The sequence below is a fragment of the Diorhabda sublineata genome, chromosome 4, assembly GCF_026230105.1.
Source record: "Diorhabda sublineata isolate icDioSubl1.1 chromosome 4, icDioSubl1.1, whole genome shotgun sequence".
NCBI classification, from domain to species: domain Eukaryota; kingdom Metazoa; phylum Arthropoda; class Insecta; order Coleoptera; family Chrysomelidae; genus Diorhabda; species Diorhabda sublineata.
Window position 1 is genome coordinate 35,060,063 of NC_079477.1, and position 18,970 is coordinate 35,079,032.

The following is an 18,970-nucleotide window of genomic DNA, read 5'->3' on the forward strand; positions in this document are numbered from 1 at the left end:
TCCTGTACAGATTGTTTCTATCAATTTCGTTTAGGATGTAAAAAAAAACTATAACCAATTAAAAAAATAATTTATTAATATCTGTATTCTCGTTGATTGAACGAATTTACCGGCGGCGTTTGATTACCAGTAGGAAACGACGAAAATCTTGTATTCAAATCCAAAGAACCACCATCTTGACCCCTATCTAATTTAGCTCTGGGAATCGTAATATCACTAAAAAATAATTAAAAACAATAACAAAGATAAATCAGATTATTACAAACGTACCTACGTCCATTTACAATTTGTCTACCACTGACAATCTAAAAATATTTATTAATAATAACGTATTCGTTTCGTTTATTACGAGTGTTGAGAATTAAGTTTTGAGATATGGCAACACTGATATTTCAAATTTGACATTGCTGTCAGAAAGTTTGACGTTTTTAATTGTGGACGTACTTTCAAATAAAAAGATTTTCGCGCGTTTTTTCCGTTTGTGGACAATCGAAAACATCGAATTAATGAGTCATCCACCGAGGTTCTACATCTGAACTAGCGGTTGATCCAATTTATAAATATTTGTTTTTATTTTTTGTCGTATCTCAAAACTTTATTAGCAACCCTCGTATACACGGTATATTCTTACTTTTATACCAGATACAATTTCTGATATGGCCAATGTAGCGTTCATAATCCACAAGACGAAACCTCGTGAGGCTAAACACATAACGGTACCGATTACAGTATGGCAAATCAATTCTTCATACTCCGATTCATTATTATTTTGACAATTTAAATAGTCCCTCAACAGCAATGCAGTTAATACCAAATCGATAACTGATATTGCAATCGTAAGTATTCCCCACGTTATTTTCAAAAACGTGTATCTTGTTTTATTATATTGAATAGCTGTAATAGAAATCAATGAATCACCTTAAATTTTCGTTAAATCAACTACAATTACCTAAAAATAAATCTATAGATATAGTGGACCAAGCGACGCTCATAAAAAAGTATATCCACATGAGAATAATAAAATCGCTCGATCTAATTGTTCTCCAAGGTTCGTTTGAAGCTTTATCTAAAACATATAGACGATAAATAAAAAATTATCGCTCACAAGTGAAATAATCACAATTTTAAAGTAGATTTTCACGAAAATTTTGTACGTATACGTAAAATATTTGTTTTATCTATGCGAGACGTATAACGGGTTGCGGACGTGACAGGCGCGTCGATAAAACATTCCGTGAAACCATAGAATAAGTAATAAGTAGGTATGACGGGTTTCGGACGTGACAGGCGCGTCGATAAAACCTTCCGTGAAACCTTAGTATAAGTAAATAGTAAAAAATTTAACACATATATACAAGAAAAATTATGGCTAAAGATGTATTTTCCGTTTAGATTCTTACCTAAATAATATTCGTATAAACCGTTATTTAAAGAATATGTAGTATTTGTACCGTCGTTATCATTTTCGTAGTACATAATGATTGATGTTAACGACAAACTGGCCCATGTTAATCCTTGCAACTGAAAATGTTCATTATTATATTAAAAATAAAAGATTTATTACAATTTTTTAAATTTTCGTATAGGGTTTCCTAAATAGTTTCGAAGCGCCGCACATAGGGAAAAATGGGAATCATTTGTGCCAAAATCGTAAATCTCAGGACCGGCTCGACTTGGGAATTTGAAATTTTTACATGTACTTTTTTACATTTAGCGCTTTTTAGGTACGTTCTATGGCAAAACTGATAGCGCCATCATGTTCCGCGGCAAAAAATACATCGAAATCATGTTTCACATGATATTTATAAACAAAATTTTGCCTCATAATATCAAGAAATATAACAACTTTGCAAAGCCGAGTTTGGACAATTATTCCGCAGGATATAAAAATTAAAAAAAATTTTGAATTATGGATTTAGAACCGTTATTCCGTCAGCTTTCCAAATATGTAAATAACTTTTGGGTTTAGCAACATAATAATCAAAATTCAGGGCAAAAACCAAAAATTTCCAAAAAATGTTGAACTTTGTCAATTTTTTTCAAAGTGAAAACATGACCTCGAAGTAATCGGAGTATTTTTCTCGTATTCCTAATTACATAAGGTATCTGCTGTAAAAATTTCAAATTCCCAAGTCGAGCCGATCCTGAGATTTACGATTTTGTGTGCGCCGTTACTAGTTTCAAATATACCGATATACATTTGACCTTTCAAGAAATTTCTCATGCACCTTATTGCACCTTATTTTTGTACCTTATCAAATGATATTAAAGTTTGATATACGCGATAGTCGTGCTAATAAAATATCCAAGTCCGAGACTGTATTTCTGCTTTTATTACGTAACTTTTGCGAAACCCTATAGACAAAAACCAAAAACTGATAATTCTATAGTAAATTCGTTTACTTGAATAATATTTTTCTTATATGTATATATTATTTCTAAATTATTTAAATTTGAAAAATTTATATCGGGCGTGGTTATGACGAATCTATAATCAATTATTTTAATTTGACATACAAATAATTTATTATTGTACTTACGGTTCCTAGTATACCTGCTAATCTGGCGCATATTTTTTGTGTGGTAGATAGCGCCATTTTACACAAAATAACGAAAAAAAAAAACAATTTAAACTTTCGTCTATATAATTAATAACGAACTAAAAGTTTATTTTACTTTTATACTTAAATTCAATAAGAGAGATCGTAATTTTTTTATCGATGATTTATCTATTACTTGATTAACGATGACTAATACTACTTTGATTTCTTTATAAATATCATTTATAATCATATTTTAGATAAGATCTAGATTAAAACGAGTTTTTCAAAATTTTAGAAATCTTATATATTAAAAAAATTGATGATTTCCATTCCGAGTCCGTTCAGGCGTTCTACCCAACCGATTTGCTTATTTTTTTTTTCAATAAAAGGTATTGATGCACAGATCAACCACCAACCATCGGATTTCATCTAATTTTCACCATTCTCAAGTTATTTCCCCCTGCATATTACTTATGGGAGTTTTTCACATACACACGTTCTATCCTCAATATCTCAGGTTCTATTCGAGATAGAGACTTCGTTTTGATTTAAGAACACTCGCTGAAACATCCTCTTTCTTTTGAGTTTTTGAACACTTAAATCGGTTGAGTTGGAGAGGAGCTAGGCGCGGACATTCAATGTGGAGTTATGGATTTTTGTAGGTTTTTGGCATATACACGTTCTATCCTCAATATCTCAGGTTCTATTCAAGATACAGACTTCGTTTTGGTTTAAGAACACTCGCTGAAACATCCCCTTTCTTTTGAGTTTTTGAACACTTAAATCGGTTGAGTTGGAGAGGAGCTAGACGCGGACATTCAATGTGGAGTTATGGATTTTTGTAGGTTTTTGGCATATACACGTTCTATCCTCAATATCTCAGGTTCTATTCAAGATAGAGACTTCGTTTTGATTTAAGAACACTCGCTGAAACACCTTTTTTCTTTTGAGTTTTTGAACATTTAAATCGGTTGAGTTGGAGAGGAGCTAGGCGCGGACATTCAATGTGGAGTTATGGATTTTTCTAGGTTTTTGGCATACACACGTTCTATCCTCAATATCTCAGGTTCTATTCAAGATACAGACTTCGTTTTGGTTTAAGAACACTCGCTGAAACATCCTCTTTCTTTTGAGTTTTTGAACACTTAAATCGATTGAGTTGGAGAGGAGCTAGACGCGGACATTCAATGTGGAGTTATGGATTTTTGTAGGTTTTTGGCATACACACGTTCTATCCTCAATATCTCAGGTTCTATTCAAGATAGAGACTTCGTTTTAGTTTAAGAACACTCGCTGAAACATCCTCTTTCTTTTGAGTTTTTGAACACTTAAATCGATTGAGTTGGAGAGGAGCTAGGCGCGGACATTCAATGTGGAGTTATGGATTTTTCTAGGTTTTTGGCATACACACGTTCTATCCTCAATATCTCAGGTTCTATTCAAGATAGAGACTTCGTTTTAGTTTAAGAACACTCGCTGAAACATCCTCTTTCTTTTGAGTTTTTGAACACTTAAATCGATTGAGTTGGAGAGGAGCTAGACGCGGACATTCAATGTGGGGTTATGGATTTTTGTAGGTTTTTGGCATACACACGTTCTATCCTCAATATATCAGGTTCTATTCAAGATAGAGACTTCGTTTTGATTTAAGAACACTCGCTGAAACACCTTCTTTCTTTTGAGTTTCTGAACATTTAAATCGGTTGAGTTGGAGAGGAGCTAGGCGCGGACATTCAATGTGGAGTTATGGATTTTTGTAGGTTTTTGGCATACACACGTTCTATCCTCAATATCTCAGGTTCTATTCAAGATAGAGACTTCGTTTTAGTTTAAGAACACTTGCTGAAACATCCTCTTTCTTTTGAGTTTTTGAACACTTAAATCGGTTGAGTTGGAGGAGCTAGGCGCGGACATAAAATGTGGAGTTATGGATTTTTGTAGGTTTTTGGCATACACACGTTCTATCCTCAATATCTCAGGTTTTATTCAAGATAGAGACTTCGTTTTAGTTTAAGAACACTCGCTGAAACATCCTCTTTCTTTTGAGTTTTTGAACACTTAAATCGGTTGAGTTGGAGAGGAGCTAGACGCGGACATTCAATGTGGAGTTATGGATTTTTGTAGGTTTTTCACATACACACATTCTATCCTCAATATCTCAGGTTCTATTCAAGATAGAGACTTCGTTTTGGTTTAAGAACACATGCTGAAACACCTTCTTTCTTTTGAGTTTCTGAACATTTAAATCGGTTGAGTTGGAGAGGAGCTAGAAATTAATATTGATTGCAAATACAAAACAACGTACCTCGAAACCATTCCTGTTTGATTAGAACGAATTTTAGTAATACACGACAGATAAAAGTACATTTTTTTTAATAAAAAAAATATATATATAAAAACTACATCAAATAAATAAGTTTACGATTCATCTTTTGTTGAAACGTAGATATATCAAAAGAATTGACCTAAAAAAATGATTAATTACGATTCTGTAGGACAGAATACATCATGAAATATACTAACTTCCAGTTATTTCGTTGAAAATTCGTACTTCCTTTTCCTTTGAATCGGTCTTTGAAGATTCACCGTAAGTAGCAAATTTTTCGTTGTATCTCAAATAGGACCACGGAACTTCGCGTCTTATCGAATCACTACTGTATTTCCTCGATTTATTATCCATACTATCCACCACATCCGGAAATCTTATATAACTAGAAGTTACCTTGAAAAAATGAGAAAAAACCAAATTTTTGAAAACGAAAAATTCATTTAAACCCCCAATCAATTCAACTCACATTCGGGCTGCTATTAGTCCCCGATAAATATTCAATATTGGAATCGATGCTATACCGAGTGGTGCTATTTCCTGCCACAGGTCGTGGGCTATCATTATCTGAACGTTTCCTTCTAGTAGCAGACATCATTAACGAAATACCCCCTTTGGAAGAATCGTAATCTTTATCGGAACGTATAGAACTGCCCCTCGAACTCGTATCTACGGTACCGTAAAACATTTGCCAATTTCTAATTCTCAATTCCGATGAATTGATCGCGTTTTTCGTACGTCTACCTGAAATAATATCACGATTCGTATAAAACATCTTTTAATTTTCGTAAACTCACTCGACGATTGCTTAGAGCTGGAATCGGAATCGACGTACGCCATCACGAAATGACTATTGATCGAAAAGAAAGTGACGATATTCAACGCCCAAAACGCTAATAATCGGGAGAAAAATGCCACCATTATTACAGAACTGGCGAACGGTACGAAATTTGAACTGTAATAATTATCGAATTTCCTGAAATCCTTGTAGTTTTGTACGCCGATAAAATTCAACCAAGAAGTGTAATTCTGAAAATACAATCAACTAATTCTTGAACGTTTTTTGATTAGTGGGAAAAAACTTACGTGAATATAAAGCATGTCCAAACCGAAATGTACAGCAGCTACGACGTCTAATAATAAACCGATGCAGCAACTCAACAGCCACGGCCCGTAGAAAAGAACCGAAAGACATTTTTTCACTTGAAAACATATCCCGACTAAAAAAAAACGGTAATTATACACTTTTACGGTCACCTGGTTTTTTGGTTAGGTTAGGTTAGGTTAGGTTAGGTTAGGTTAGGTTAGGTTGGCTCTAGAAAATCGAAAAATGGATGGATTTTAACGATCTTCGTCTCAAAATGTTCCATTTTACGGCGGATTTATAGAAAAAAATTAGTAGAAATAGCTGGAATGAAAATTTCTCGTAGTTTTACTGTTTTAAATCCTAAAAAAAAAGGTTTTGCAAAATAATCTTTTACAAAAAATTATGGTAATTATACACTTTCGCCGTCACCTGGTTTTTTGGTTAGGTTAGGTTAGGTTAGGTTAGGTTAGGTTAGGTTAGGTTGGCTGTAGAAAATCGAAAAATGGATGGATTTTAACGATCTTCGTCTCAAAATGTTCCATTTTACGGCGGATTTATAGAAAAAAATTAGTAGAAATAGCTGGAATGAAAATTTCTCGTAGTTTTACTGTTTTAAATCGTAAAAAAAACGGTTTTGCAAAATAATCCTTTACAAAAAATTATGGTAATTATACACTTTCGCGGTCACCTGGTTTTTTGGTTAGGTTAGGTTAGGTTAGGTTAGGTTAGGTTAGGTTAGGTTAGGTTGGCTGTAGAAAATCGAAAAATGGATGGATTTTAACGATCTTCGTCTCAAAATGTTCCATTTTACGGCGGATTTATAAAAAAAATTAGTAGAAATAGCTGGAATGAAAATTTCTCGTAGTTTTACTGTTTTAAATCGTAAAAAAAACGGTTTTGCAAAATAATCCTTTACAAAAAATTATGGTAATTATACACTTTCGCGGTCACCTGGTTTTTTGGTTAGGTTAGGTTAGGTTAGGTTAGGTTAGGTTAGGTTAGGTTAGGTTGGCTGTAGAAAATCGAAAAATGGATGGATTTTAACGATCTTCGTCTCAAAATGTTCCATTTTACGGCGGATTTATAAAAAAACTTAGTAGAAATAACTGGAATGAAAATTTCTCGTAGTTTTACTGTTTTAAATCGTAAAAAAAACGGTTTTGCAAAATAATCCTTTACAAAAAATTATGGTAATTATACACTTTCGCGATCACCTGGTTTTTTGGCTCTAGAAAATCGAAAAATGGATGGATTTTAACGATCTTCGTCTCAAAATGTTCCATTTTACGGCGGATTTTTAAAAAAACTTAGTAGAAATAACTGGAATGAAAATTTCTCGTAGTTTTACTGTTTTAAATCGTAAAAAAAACGGTTTTGCAAAATAATCCTTTACAAAAAATTATGGTAATTATACACTTTCGCGGTCACCTGGTTTTTTGGTTAGGTTAGGTTAGGTTAGGTTAGGTTAGGTTAGGTTAGGTTAGGTTAGGTTAGGTTGGCTGTAGAAAATCGAAAAATGGATGGATTTTAACGATCTTCGTCTCAAAATGTTCCATTTTACGGCGGATTTATAAAAAAACTTAGTAGAAATAACTGGAATGAAAATTTCTCGTAGTTTTACTGTTTTAAATCGTAAAAAAAACGGTTTTGCAAAATAATCCTTTACAAAAAATTATGGTAATTATACACTTTCGCGGTCACCTGGTTTTTTGGTTAGGTTAGGTTAGGTTAGGTTAGGTTAGGTTAGGTTAGGTTAGGTTAGGTTAGGTTGGCTGTAGAAAATCGAAAAATGGATGGATTTTAACGATCTTCGTCTCAAAATGTTCCATTTTACGGCGGATTTATAAAAAAACTTAGTAGAAATAACTGGAATGAAAATTTCTCGTAGTTTTACTGTTTTAAATCGTAAAAATAACGGTTTTGCAAAATAATCCTTTACAAAAAATTATGGTAATTATACACTTTCGCGGTCACCTGGTTTTTTGGTTAGGTTAGGTTAGGTTAGGTTAGGTTAGGTTAGGTTAGGTTGGCTGTAGAAAATCGAAAAATGGATGGATTTTAACGATCTTCGTCTCAAAATGTTCCATTTTACGGCGGATTTATAAAAAAACTTAGTAGAAATAACTGGAATGAAAATTTCTCGTAGTTTTACTGTTTTAAATCGTAAAAAAAACGGTTTTGCAAAATAATCCTTTACAAAAAATTATGGTAATTATACACTTTCGCGGTCACCTGGTTTTTTGGTTAGGTTAGGTTAGGTTAGGTTAGGTTGGCTGTAGAAAATCGAAAAATGGATGGATTTTAACGATCTTCGTCTCAAAATGTTCCATTTTACGGCGGATTTATAAAAAAACTTAGTAGAAATAACTGGAATGAAAATTTCTCGTAGTTTTACTGTTTTAAATCGTAAAAAAAACGGTTTTGCAAAATAATCCTTTACAAAAAATTATGGTAATTATACACTTTCGCGATCACCTGGTTTTTTGGCTCTAGAAAATCGAAAAATGGATGGATTTTAATGATCTTGGTCTGAAAATGTTCCATTTTACGGCGGATTTTTAAAAAAACTTAGTAGAAATAACTGGAATGAAAATTTCTCGTAGTTTTACTGTTTTAAATCGTAAAAAAAACGGTTTTGCAAAATAATCCTTTACAAAAAATTATGGTAATTATACACTTTCGCGGTCACCTGGTTTTTTGGTTAGGTTAGGTTAGGTTAGGTTAGGTTAGGTTAGGTTAGGTTAGGTTGGCTGTAGAAAATCGAAAAATGGATGGATTTTAACGATCTTCGTCTCAAAATGTTCCATTTTACGGCGGATTTTTAAAAAAACTTAGTAGAAATAACTGGAATGAAAATTTCTCGTAGTTTTACTGTTTTAAATCGTAAAAAAAAACGGTTTTGCAAAATAATCCTTTACAAAAAATTATGGTAATTATACACTTTCGCGATCACCTGGTTTTTTGGTTAGGTTAGGTTAGGTTAGGTTAGGTTAGGTTAGGTTAGGTTGGCTGTAGAAAATCGAAAAATGGATGGATTTTAACGATCTTCGTCTCAAAATGTTCCATTTTACGGCGGATTTATAAAAAAACTTAGTAGAAATAACTGGAATGAAAATTTCTCGTAGTTTTACTGTTTTAAATCGTAAAAAAAAACGGTTTTGCAAAATAATCCTTTACAAAAAATTATGGTAATTATACACTTTCGCGATCACCTGGTTTTTTGGCTCTAGAAAATCGAAAAATGGATGGATTTTAACGATCTTCGTCTCAAAATGTTCCATTTTACGGCGGATTTATAAAAAAACTTAGTAGAAATAACTGGAATGAAAATTTCTCGTAGTTTTACTGTTTTAAATCGTAAAAAAAACGGTTTTGCAAAATAATCCTTTACAAAAAATTATGGTAATTATACACTTTCGCGATCACCTGGTTTTTTGGCTCTAGAAAATCGAAAAATGGATGGATTTTAACGATCTTCGTCTCAAAATGTTCCATTTTACGGCGGATTTATAAAAAAACTTAGTAGAAATAACTGGAATGAAAATTTCTCGTAGTTTTACTGTTTTAAATCGTAAAAAAAACGGTTTTGCAAAATAATCCTTTACAAAAAATTATGGTAATTATACACTTTCGCGATCACCTGGTTTTTTGGCTCTAGAAAATCGAAAAATGGATGGATTTTAACGATCTTCGTCTCAAAATGTTCCATTTTACGGCGGATTTTTAAAAAAACTTAGTAGAAATAACTGGAATGAAAATTTCTCGTAGTTTTACTGTTTTAAATCGTAAAAAAAAACGGTTTTGCAAAATAATCCTTTACAAAAAATTATGGTAATTATACACTTTCGCGATCACCTGGTTTTTTGGTTAGGTTAGGTTAGGTTAGGTTAGGTTAGGTTAGGTTAGGTTGGCTGTAGAAAATCGAAAAATGGATGGATTTTAACGATCTTCGTCTCAAAATGTTCCATTTTACGGCGGATTTATAAAAAAACTTAGTAGAAATAACTGGAATGAAAATTTCTCGTAGTTTTACTGTTTTAAATCGTAAAAAAAAACGGTTTTGCAAAATAATCCTTTACAAAAAATTATGGTAATTATACACTTTCGCGATCACCTGGTTTTTTGGCTCTAGAAAATCGAAAAATGGATGGATTTTAACGATCTTCGTCTCAAAATGTTCCATTTTACGGCGGATTTTTAAAAAAACTTAGTAGAAATAACTGGAATGAAAATTTCTCGTAGTTTTACTGTTTTAAATCGTAAAAAAAACGGTTTTGCAAAATAATCCTTTACAAAAAATTATGGTAATTATACACTTTCGCGATCACCTGGTTTTTTGGTTAGGTTAGGTTAGGTTAGGTTAGGTTAGGTTAGGTTAGGTTGGCTGTAGAAAATCGAAAAATGGATGGATTTTAACGATCTTCGTCTCAAAATGTTCCATTTTACGGCGGATTTATAAAAAAACTTAGTAGAAATAACTGGAATGAAAATTTCTCGTAGTTTTACTGTTTTAAATCGTAAAAAAAAACGGTTTTGCAAAATAATCCTTTACAAAAAATTATGGTAATTATACACTTTCGCGATCACCTGGTTTTTTGGCTCTAGAAAATCGAAAAATGGATGGATTTTAACGATCTTCGTCTCAAAATGTTCCATTTTACGGCGGATTTTTAAAAAAACTTAGTAGAAATAACTGGAATGAAAATTTCTCGTAGTTTTACTGTTTTAAATCGTAAAAAAAACGGTTTTGCAAAATAATCCTTTACAAAAAATTATGGTAATTATACACTTTCGCGATCACCTGGTTTTTTGGTTAGGTTAGGTTAGGTTAGGTTAGGTTAGGTTAGGTTAGGTTGGCTGTAGAAAATCGAAAAATGGATGGATTTTAACGATCTTCGTCTCAAAATGTTCCATTTTACGGCGGATTTATAAAAAAACTTAGTAGAAATAACTGGAATGAAAATTTCTCGTAGTTTTACTGTTTTAAATCGTAAAAAAAACGGTTTTGCAAAATAATCCTTTACAAAAAATTATGGTAATTATACACTTTCGCGATCACCTGGTTTTTTGGCTCTAGAAAATCGAAAAATGGATGGATTTTAACGATCTTCGTCTCAAAATGTTCCATTTTACGGCGGATTTTTAAAAAAACTTAGTAGAAATAACTGGAATGAAAATTTCTCGTAGTTTTACTGTTTTAAATCGTAAAAAAAACGGTTTTGCAAAATAATCCTTTACAAAAAATTATCTCATTATCAGATAAAGTTCTTATATTTTTTTTGCATTCTACATAAATTAATAAACAATTTAAAAGATGAAAAACAATCAATTTTCGTGAATAGTTTCGTACTATATTCTTCGATGTTAATAGTTTTTGGACCATTAAAAATCAAAAAATATATAAATTTTATAATTTTGGTTAGGTTAGGTTGTTTTGTATTACTGAAAATTGTAAGTGCTTCAAATGTATTCAATTCACAATTGTTGCAACTCATTGTCAATATATTTCAATTTATTATTAACAAAATCCCACAACTCACAATTATTCAAAAAAATTAACTTTTTTGAAATTTTTTTTTTCAAAATATTCATTTTTTTATGTAAATTGCGAAAACAAAATATACGAACATGATTCCACGACGTCAGAAACAGTTACAAAGGATTATATGTAGAAAGTCATTTTTTTAGCATTCAAAGTCATGAAACTGTAAAAAATAGTTATTTTTTTCAATTTTCGTATTTTTTTTTATAAATCCGCCGTAAAATGGAACATTTTGAGATTAAGATCATTAAAATCCATCCATTTTTCGATTTTCTAGAGCCAAAAAACCAGGTGACCGCGAAAATGTATAATTACCAAAAAAACTTTAACGGATACTAAAAAATTATACCAAATAATAATAAAATGAATACCGAAAAGTAAAAAAGAACTCATTATCCAGCAACAGTCGTGAACGGCATACAAGAAAATGTACGTTCGCGTCCTGAAATAAGGATAAGTTTGTCTCGGAAAATTCGCTTGTTCCATAATCGTATCTATTATCTTATACAAATCGTCTTCGTTTTCCGTTGAATTTCTTCGAAGATCTGTTAGTTTCGATTCACCTTTTAACGTTTTCGGAAACGAATAGTTTTCCGGTGATAACGACAGCGAACCGCATTTATCGTAATCTGAAAAACGATTTTGGAATCCCATCAATTTTGAAGCGTTTTTGTTTATAAACACTCACCGTAAAAATACGTGATGTACAAGACGAATACCAAATAATGAGCGGGCTTAAATTGGCAGATGTAATATCCTCCCAAGACGAATACGATGTGAAAACTTGTTTGTATCTAAAATTAACGCACATTGTTCGAAAAAATAATATTTTTTTCACGGATATTTATTAAAACAATTAGTACATAACTACGAATATGATTATTTACATTCATAATGTGAATAATCAAAAAAATATTCAATTCCAAGTAGATTATTTAAATTTATTATATACGTGAATTTCGGAAACTTATATTAATTGATTCCGAGTACGGCCCTGTATGAATTAAATTTAAAATCGTCAGTTTTTAATTAACAAATAACTTACGATTGTCCATATCGCTATAAAAATTCCTTTGGCGTTAGATTGACAACACATAACAAACAAAATCACTCAAAAAAGCACTTCATTAGAAGAAAACAACACCTGCGTACGTGTAGGTGTATGTATATGTATGTAATAACAATTTGGCTTCGATTCATACACTAACAAATAAACTAGTCGACGACATTTTCGCATTTTTTGTTGCCAACACCATACAAATCGCAAAAGAAATAATGACGATAAGATAACAACGAATTTTTTTATTTTTTTTTTTAATAGAGAGAGAGAAAACTAAATTCGATCGATTTATATCTATACACACATTTATATGGAAGGTTAGATCTGAAGTAGTACTTGTATTTTATCATTTTTATCAAAATAGTAAAATTAAATGCATCCCACGTATAACAAAATACATTATAATTCCAATTACTCAATATATTTCAAACGCCCTGTATGTATGTACGAAAATATCTATAATTTCAACAACATTCTGTACGTTATCAACATTCCCACGTTTCGAATCACCCTGTACTTCGCCTATATAATTAATAATATTCATATATCGGCGTACTGATATTTATAATTACAAAAATCAATAACTAATATAAAAAAAACAAATAAAAGTGTAAATCAGCGCAAACAAATTCCAATTACTCAATATATTCCAAACTCCCTGTATGTTACGAAAATATCTATAATTTCCACGACATTCCGTACGTTATCAACATTCCTACGTTTCGAATCACCCTGTACTTCGCCTATATAATTAATAATATTCATATATCGGCGTACTGATATTTATAATTACAAAAATCAATAACTAATATAAAAAAAACAAATAAAAGTGTAAATCAACGCAAAAAAATTCCAATTACTCAATATATTTCAAACGCCCTGTATGTATGTACGAAAATATCTATAATTTCCACGACATTCCGTACGTTATCAACATTCCTACGTTTCGAATCACCCTGTACTTCGCCTATATAATTAATAATATTCATATATCGGCGTACTGATATTTATAATTACAAAAATCAATAACTAATATAAAAAAAACAAATAAAAGTGTAAATCAGCGCAAACAAATTCCAATTACTCAATATATTCCAAACTCCCTGTATGTTACGAAAATATCTATAATTTCCACGACATTCCGTACGTTATCAACATTCCTACGTTTCGAATCACCCTGTACTTCGCCTATATAATTAATAATATTCATATATCGGCGTACTGATATTTATAATTACAAAAATCAATAACTAATATAGAAAAAAACAAATAAAAGTGTAAATCAGCGCAAACAAATTCCAATTACTCAATATATTTCAAACGCCCTGTATGTATGTACGAAAATATCTATAATTTCAACAACATTCTGTACGTTATCAACATTCCCACGTTTCGAATCACCCTGTACTTCGCCTATATAATTAATAATATTCATATATCGGCGTACTGATATTTATAATTACAAAAATCAATAACTAATATAAAAAAAACAAATAAAAGTGTAAATCAACGCAAAAAAATTCCAATTACTCAATATATTTCAAACGCCCTGTATGTATGTACGAAAATATCTATAATTTCAACAACATTCTGTACGTTATCAACATTCCCACGTTTCGAATCACCCTGTACTTCGCCTATATAATTAATAATATTCATATATCGGCGTACTGATATTTATAATTACAAAAATCAATAACTAATATAGAAAAAAACAAATAAAAATGTATATCAACGCAAAAAAATTCCAATTACTCAATATATTTCAAACGCCCTGTATGTATGTACGAAAATATCTATAATTTCAACAACATTCTGTACGTTATCAACATTCCCACGTTTCGAATCACCCTGTACTTCGCCTATATAATTAATAATATTCATATATCGGCGTACTGATATTTATAATTACAAAAATCAATAACTAATATAAAAAAAACAAATAAAAGTGTAAATCAACGCAAAAAAATTCCAATTACTCAATATATTTCAAACGCCCTGTATGTATGTACGAAAATATCTATAATTTCCACGACATTCCGTACGTTATCAACATTCCCACGTTTTGAATCACCCTGTACTTCGCCTATATAATTAATAATATTCATATATCGCCGTACTGATATTTATAATTACAAAAATCAATAACTAATATAGAAAAAAACAAATAAAAGTGTAAATCAGCGCAAACAAATTCCAATTACTCAATATATTCCAAACTCCCTGTATGTTACGAAAATATCTATAATTTCCACGACATTCCGTACGTTATCAACATTCCTACGTTTCGAATCACCCTGTACTTCGCCTATATAATTAATAATATTCATATATCGGCGTACTGATATTTATAATTACAAAAATCAATAACTAATATAAAAAAAACAAATAAAAGTGTAAATCAACGCAAAAAAATTCCAATTACTCAATATATTTCAAACGCCCTGTATGTATGTACGAAAATATCTATAATTTCCACGACATTCCGTACGTTATCAACATTCCCACGTTTTGAATCACCCTGTACTTCGCCTATATAATTAATAATATTCATATATCGCCGTACTGATATTTATAATTACAAAAATCAATAACTAATATAGAAAAAAACAAATAAAAATGTAAATCAACGCAAACAAATTCCAATTACTCAATATATTCCAAACTCCCTGTATGTTACGAAAATATCTATAATTTCCACGACATTCTGTACGTTATCAACATTCCCACGTTTCGAATCACCCTGTACTTCGCCTATATAATTAATAATATTCATATATCGGCGTACTGATATTTATAATTACAAAAATCAATAACTAATATAGAAAAAAACAAATAAAATTGTAAATCAACGCAAACAAATATATATTATTAAGTAAACCCCGAGTAAATTTATGTTACCTCATGATAAATAACGTTAGCTTTTATTAAATTTTTTCTTGGATAATGACACAATGGCGCTTACAAATAAATAATTGTTTACACGTTGAAGAAACGAAAAAAAAAATTTGACACGTACCTACGTATTCGGTGTGAATTAAATCAAACCATAGTCGCTAATCAAAACGTAATATAAAAGATTAATAGTGAAATTTAAACGCGCAGTTTGTTCAAAATGTTGAAAATAACATTAACGATAATTTATTTGATCGGTTTTATAGTCGCAGTGCCCTTACAACCTAAAGAAGACGATTTTACGTTTCTACCTAAAACTGATAAACCTGACTCTGTTGAAGCGTTAGAAAATTCTCGAGAAACCGATAATTTAACTGGTAGCAACAACTCCTCAGATCTGTAAGATTATGTTTCTTTTCAAATAAAAAAATAATAATAAATTTATTCTTATTATTTACAGATTCGTTGTAAAAACCATCGTTTACGAAATAGGAATTTTAACGGACGCCGAAAACGATACAAATTTCGATAATAAAACGTAAGTCAAATAATAAATATACGTATACAGTGTGCTCCGAAACTGTTTTGATAAAATTTTTTTTGTAGTCACGAACAAATAGACGTGTCATTTTTCGATCCGAAATTCAACGATACTTTCATCGATTTATCCAATATTCCGGTACCGTATCAAACGAACGTGAACGGAGTATCTGTTACTGGATTTATTCCTGCTAATTTCGGTAATTTGGCCAAAAACAAAAACGGTACAGTCACAGTAGAAGGTTCAAACTTTCCTTTACTTCCCGATAAACAAGTGAAAGTAATACACAATGTGAGTACTTCTAATAAAAACGACAGCGAATACGTTTTATCCGGATTATCGGATATATTAGGATTACCGGATTGGTTAGGTAAATCTAAGGAAAAAAATGAAGATGCTAGTCTAGAAAATAAAAGTGATACTAGTGAAAGTTGATAATATGTAAATATTTTCAAAATATATATATAAAAACTTATTTAATGTATTTTATTATTAAATAAAATAACCTGAATTGTACTGAATTTCAACAAACCCTGTGAGAAAACTAAAAAAATTTTCCCTTAGAAAATATATTTAATCAAACTAAATTCTGACGTACCCTACACAATAGACAACCAATTATACTAATGAAGTAAAATTGGTTGCCGAATTACTTGAACATCTAAATAATTATTACGTACTACTGTTAATCCATTGAAAGGGAATAAAACATCTTCAAATAATGATTAAAGCAAATTATTATTCTATAAACAACACTGATCTAATAAGGAGCTCCAAAAATTGTACACAAAAGTACGCAACTAATTATACACAGTAATGTGAAGCTGGTTGCCGATCTTCGTGAACGTCTAAATAATTATTGTTTTTTAATGGATTTGAATGTATTATTCTATATAGTTATTGTTATTACAAATGAATAGAGTATATTGAAATATTGTTTGAAGCAGATTATTACCATATAACTGATACTGATCTAATAAGTAGTTTCGAAGATAATAGTTTGAATAAGACTTATAAAACATTCCAGACCCTTAACAGTTGAGATTTGTTGAAATGACCTGAATTTAAACGTATTATGAAAAACCCTTTAAAGAAAACTATTGCTAATTTCTCCTTAAAAGGTATATTCAATAAAAACAATTCAGGCGTACCCTCAAGGATACGCATTCAATTATACACCTTAGTATAAAACTAGTTGCCGAAACTATGAACATCTATAGAATTATAATTGATTAAGATAGAATTAAATGCTTTATACTAGTTATTACTCGATTAAAAATATTTATCCGATAAGTAGTTTCGAGAATCGTGATTAAAAATTTAGACGTACCCTCAAGAGTTAGGCAACCAATAATATACCGTAAAGTAAAAATGGTTGCCGAAGTACATGAATATATATTTATACTAATATTTGAATGGAATTTTAATGATTTTTTACTAATTATTACTCTATTAAGAATGAATAAAATATACTGGAATAATGATTAAAGCAAATTATTACTATAGAAACAATACGAGTATTTTATAATTAAATTAACCTGAATTGAACAAAGTTTTAACAAACTCGTAAGAAAACAAATTTTTCCCCGGAAAAGTATATTTAATAAAAAAAAATGTATAAATACAAAATGAAAATCATTTAAATGTGATCAAAAAAATAATCGTTTCGATAAGCTTCCGCCTTCCGCGGAATCCATTAACTTCCTTTTTAAAGACGGTTTATCAGGATCTCTGGTTTTCCTCAAGCTCTGAGGTAGAGGTAACTTAGAACCGACCGTAGGAGCTGGTTTATTACTAAAAAACGGCATCTGTAAACATTCGGTACAACTTTTTCTCTTAATCGGATTCAAAACCAACAACCCCTGAATTAAATCCAACAAATCATCACCGGCAGCTGTAAATATCATCTTCAAAGGTATCTGATTGAACGGTTTAAATTCTATATAATCTGATAACGTTTTCATACCCGGCCAATTTTCCTCGGTCGGATTACCAAATACTGAAAAATAACAATCTCAATCATACTGGAAATTAATTAAAATTAACTTACCGTCGAAAATTTTCGTTAGCTGATCGATATCTGATTCACCAGGAAATATCGGTACTCGAAGTAACAATTCCGCTAAGATACACCCCACGGCCCACATATCGACACAAGTACTGTATTGTTTAGCACCAAAAAGAAGTTCTGGTGCTCGATACCACCTAGTGACTACTTGATGAGTATTTATCCTATTAGGAGACCCGTACAATTTCGCTAAACCGAAATCTCCTATTTTTAAAACTCCGCTAGAATTAACTAATAAATTATTCGGTTTTAAATCTCTATGAAGAACCTAGAAAGATTAATTTATTAATTATATATGACGCATAAGCAAAATTTCTTTAATATCTACCCAATTTAAATGAAGATATTCTAAGCCGTGAAGAGTTTGTAATATATACGACTTAATATTAGCTGTAGTTAATATGATTGTATTGTCTTTAATAACTACTTCTAGATCCGTATCCATAAAATCGAATACCAGCGATACGTTAGACATGTGACCGAATACATCTAGAAGCCCTATTATGTTTATATGGTGTAATTCTTGTAATAATTTGATTTCTCTAAGAGCGGTTCGATTTATACCGTCTTGAGCCTCCTGTCGGCTTCCTATTTTAATCTTTTTTACCGCCACTATATTATCGGTGTCTACATCTCTGGCTTTATAAACTGTTGCGAACTGACCTTCACCCAGAAATTCGATTTTCTCGTATTTTTTCAACTTATTTTCCATAGTTACCATTATTTTTTATTTACGGAATTAGATTTTCAAAATTTTGACAAGTGACAGGGACATTTGAACTATCAAAAGCTATTGATTTGTTCCAGTGTTAGGTCCGGAACCGATCCGAAACTATTATAACAATTTATAAAGTACATGTATTACAGATGCAGTAACCGTTCAGGTTTACAGTTTAGATAATTTCCTG

General features: G+C 30.9%; 4 protein-coding genes across 4 annotated transcripts; 1 reads left to right on the top strand and 3 right to left on the bottom strand.

Annotated features, from left to right (window-relative positions):
* Positions 1 to 51: 51 nt before the first annotated feature.
* LOC130442797 (uncharacterized) lies at positions 52 to 2,757 on the bottom strand. The gene is made up of 6 exons (XM_056777153.1): positions 2,541 to 2,757; positions 1,401 to 1,521; positions 950 to 1,066; positions 632 to 894; positions 271 to 305; positions 52 to 216 (listed from the first exon to the last, which is right to left on the bottom strand). The coding sequence occupies exons 1-6, from the start codon at positions 2,595 to 2,597 to the stop codon at positions 75 to 77; spliced, it is 735 nt and encodes a 244-aa protein (XP_056633131.1). The 5' UTR covers positions 2,598 to 2,757; the 3' UTR covers positions 52 to 74.
* Positions 2,758 to 4,845: 2,088 nt separating this feature from the next.
* On the bottom strand, positions 4,846 to 12,834 carry LOC130442798 (uncharacterized). The gene is made up of 8 exons (XM_056777154.1): positions 12,544 to 12,834; positions 12,187 to 12,292; positions 11,870 to 12,127; positions 5,956 to 6,089; positions 5,667 to 5,898; positions 5,339 to 5,613; positions 5,067 to 5,265; positions 4,846 to 5,008 (listed from the first exon to the last, which is right to left on the bottom strand). Exons 1-8 carry the CDS (start codon positions 12,592 to 12,594, stop codon positions 4,995 to 4,997), a joined length of 1,269 nt encoding a protein of 422 aa, XP_056633132.1. The 5' UTR covers positions 12,595 to 12,834; the 3' UTR covers positions 4,846 to 4,994.
* Positions 12,835 to 15,538: 2,704 nt separating this feature from the next.
* Positions 15,539 to 16,469, top strand: LOC130442799 (uncharacterized). The gene is made up of 3 exons (XM_056777155.1): positions 15,539 to 15,852; positions 15,914 to 15,991; positions 16,060 to 16,469. The coding sequence occupies exons 1-3, from the start codon at positions 15,674 to 15,676 to the stop codon at positions 16,427 to 16,429; spliced, it is 627 nt and encodes a 208-aa protein (XP_056633133.1). The 5' UTR covers positions 15,539 to 15,673; the 3' UTR covers positions 16,430 to 16,469.
* Positions 16,470 to 17,573: 1,104 nt separating this feature from the next.
* Positions 17,574 to 18,854, bottom strand: LOC130442648 (cyclin-dependent kinase 7). The gene is made up of 3 exons (XM_056776952.1): positions 18,391 to 18,854; positions 18,045 to 18,330; positions 17,574 to 17,993 (listed from the first exon to the last, which is right to left on the bottom strand). The coding sequence occupies exons 1-3, from the start codon at positions 18,781 to 18,783 to the stop codon at positions 17,644 to 17,646; spliced, it is 1,029 nt and encodes a 342-aa protein (XP_056632930.1). The 5' UTR covers positions 18,784 to 18,854; the 3' UTR covers positions 17,574 to 17,643.
* Positions 18,855 to 18,970: the final 116 nt, after the last annotated feature.

Excerpts from the sequence above, each read along its gene's own strand:
- LOC130442797 (XM_056777153.1), bottom strand. The coding sequence starts at position 2,597 with ATGGCGCTATCTACCACACAAAAAATATGCGCCAGATTAGCAGGTATA. Across the intron at positions 1,522-2,540 it reads TAGCAGGTATACTAGGAACC|TTGCAAGGATTAACATGGGC; the intron begins GTAAGTACAATA and ends GAACATTTTCAG. Across the intron at positions 1,067-1,400 it reads TTTATACGAATATTATTTAG|ATAAAGCTTCAAACGAACCT; the intron begins GTAAGAATCTAA and ends TATATGTTTTAG.
- LOC130442648 (XM_056776952.1), bottom strand. The coding sequence starts at position 18,783 with ATGGTAACTATGGAAAATAAGTTGAAAAAATACGAGAAAATCGAATTT. Across the intron at positions 18,331-18,390 it reads AATATCTTCATTTAAATTGG|GTTCTTCATAGAGATTTAAA; the intron begins GTAGATATTAAA and ends TAATCTTTCTAG. Across the intron at positions 17,994-18,044 it reads GCTAACGAAAATTTTCGACG|TATTTGGTAATCCGACCGAG; the intron begins GTAAGTTAATTT and ends GTTATTTTTCAG.
- LOC130442799 (XM_056777155.1), top strand. The coding sequence starts at position 15,674 with ATGTTGAAAATAACATTAACGATAATTTATTTGATCGGTTTTATAGTC. Across the intron at positions 15,853-15,913 it reads AGCAACAACTCCTCAGATCT|ATTCGTTGTAAAAACCATCG; the intron begins GTAAGATTATGT and ends TATTATTTACAG. Across the intron at positions 15,992-16,059 it reads ACAAATTTCGATAATAAAAC|TCACGAACAAATAGACGTGT; the intron begins GTAAGTCAAATA and ends TTTTTTTTGTAG.
- LOC130442798 (XM_056777154.1), bottom strand. The coding sequence starts at position 12,594 with ATGTGTTGTCAATCTAACGCCAAAGGAATTTTTATAGCGATATGGACA. Across the intron at positions 5,614-5,666 it reads CAGCTCTAAGCAATCGTCGA|GTAGACGTACGAAAAACGCG; the intron begins GTGAGTTTACGA and ends ATATTATTTCAG. Across the intron at positions 5,266-5,338 it reads GGACTAATAGCAGCCCGAAT|GTAACTTCTAGTTATATAAG; the intron begins GTGAGTTGAATT and ends CATTTTTTCAAG.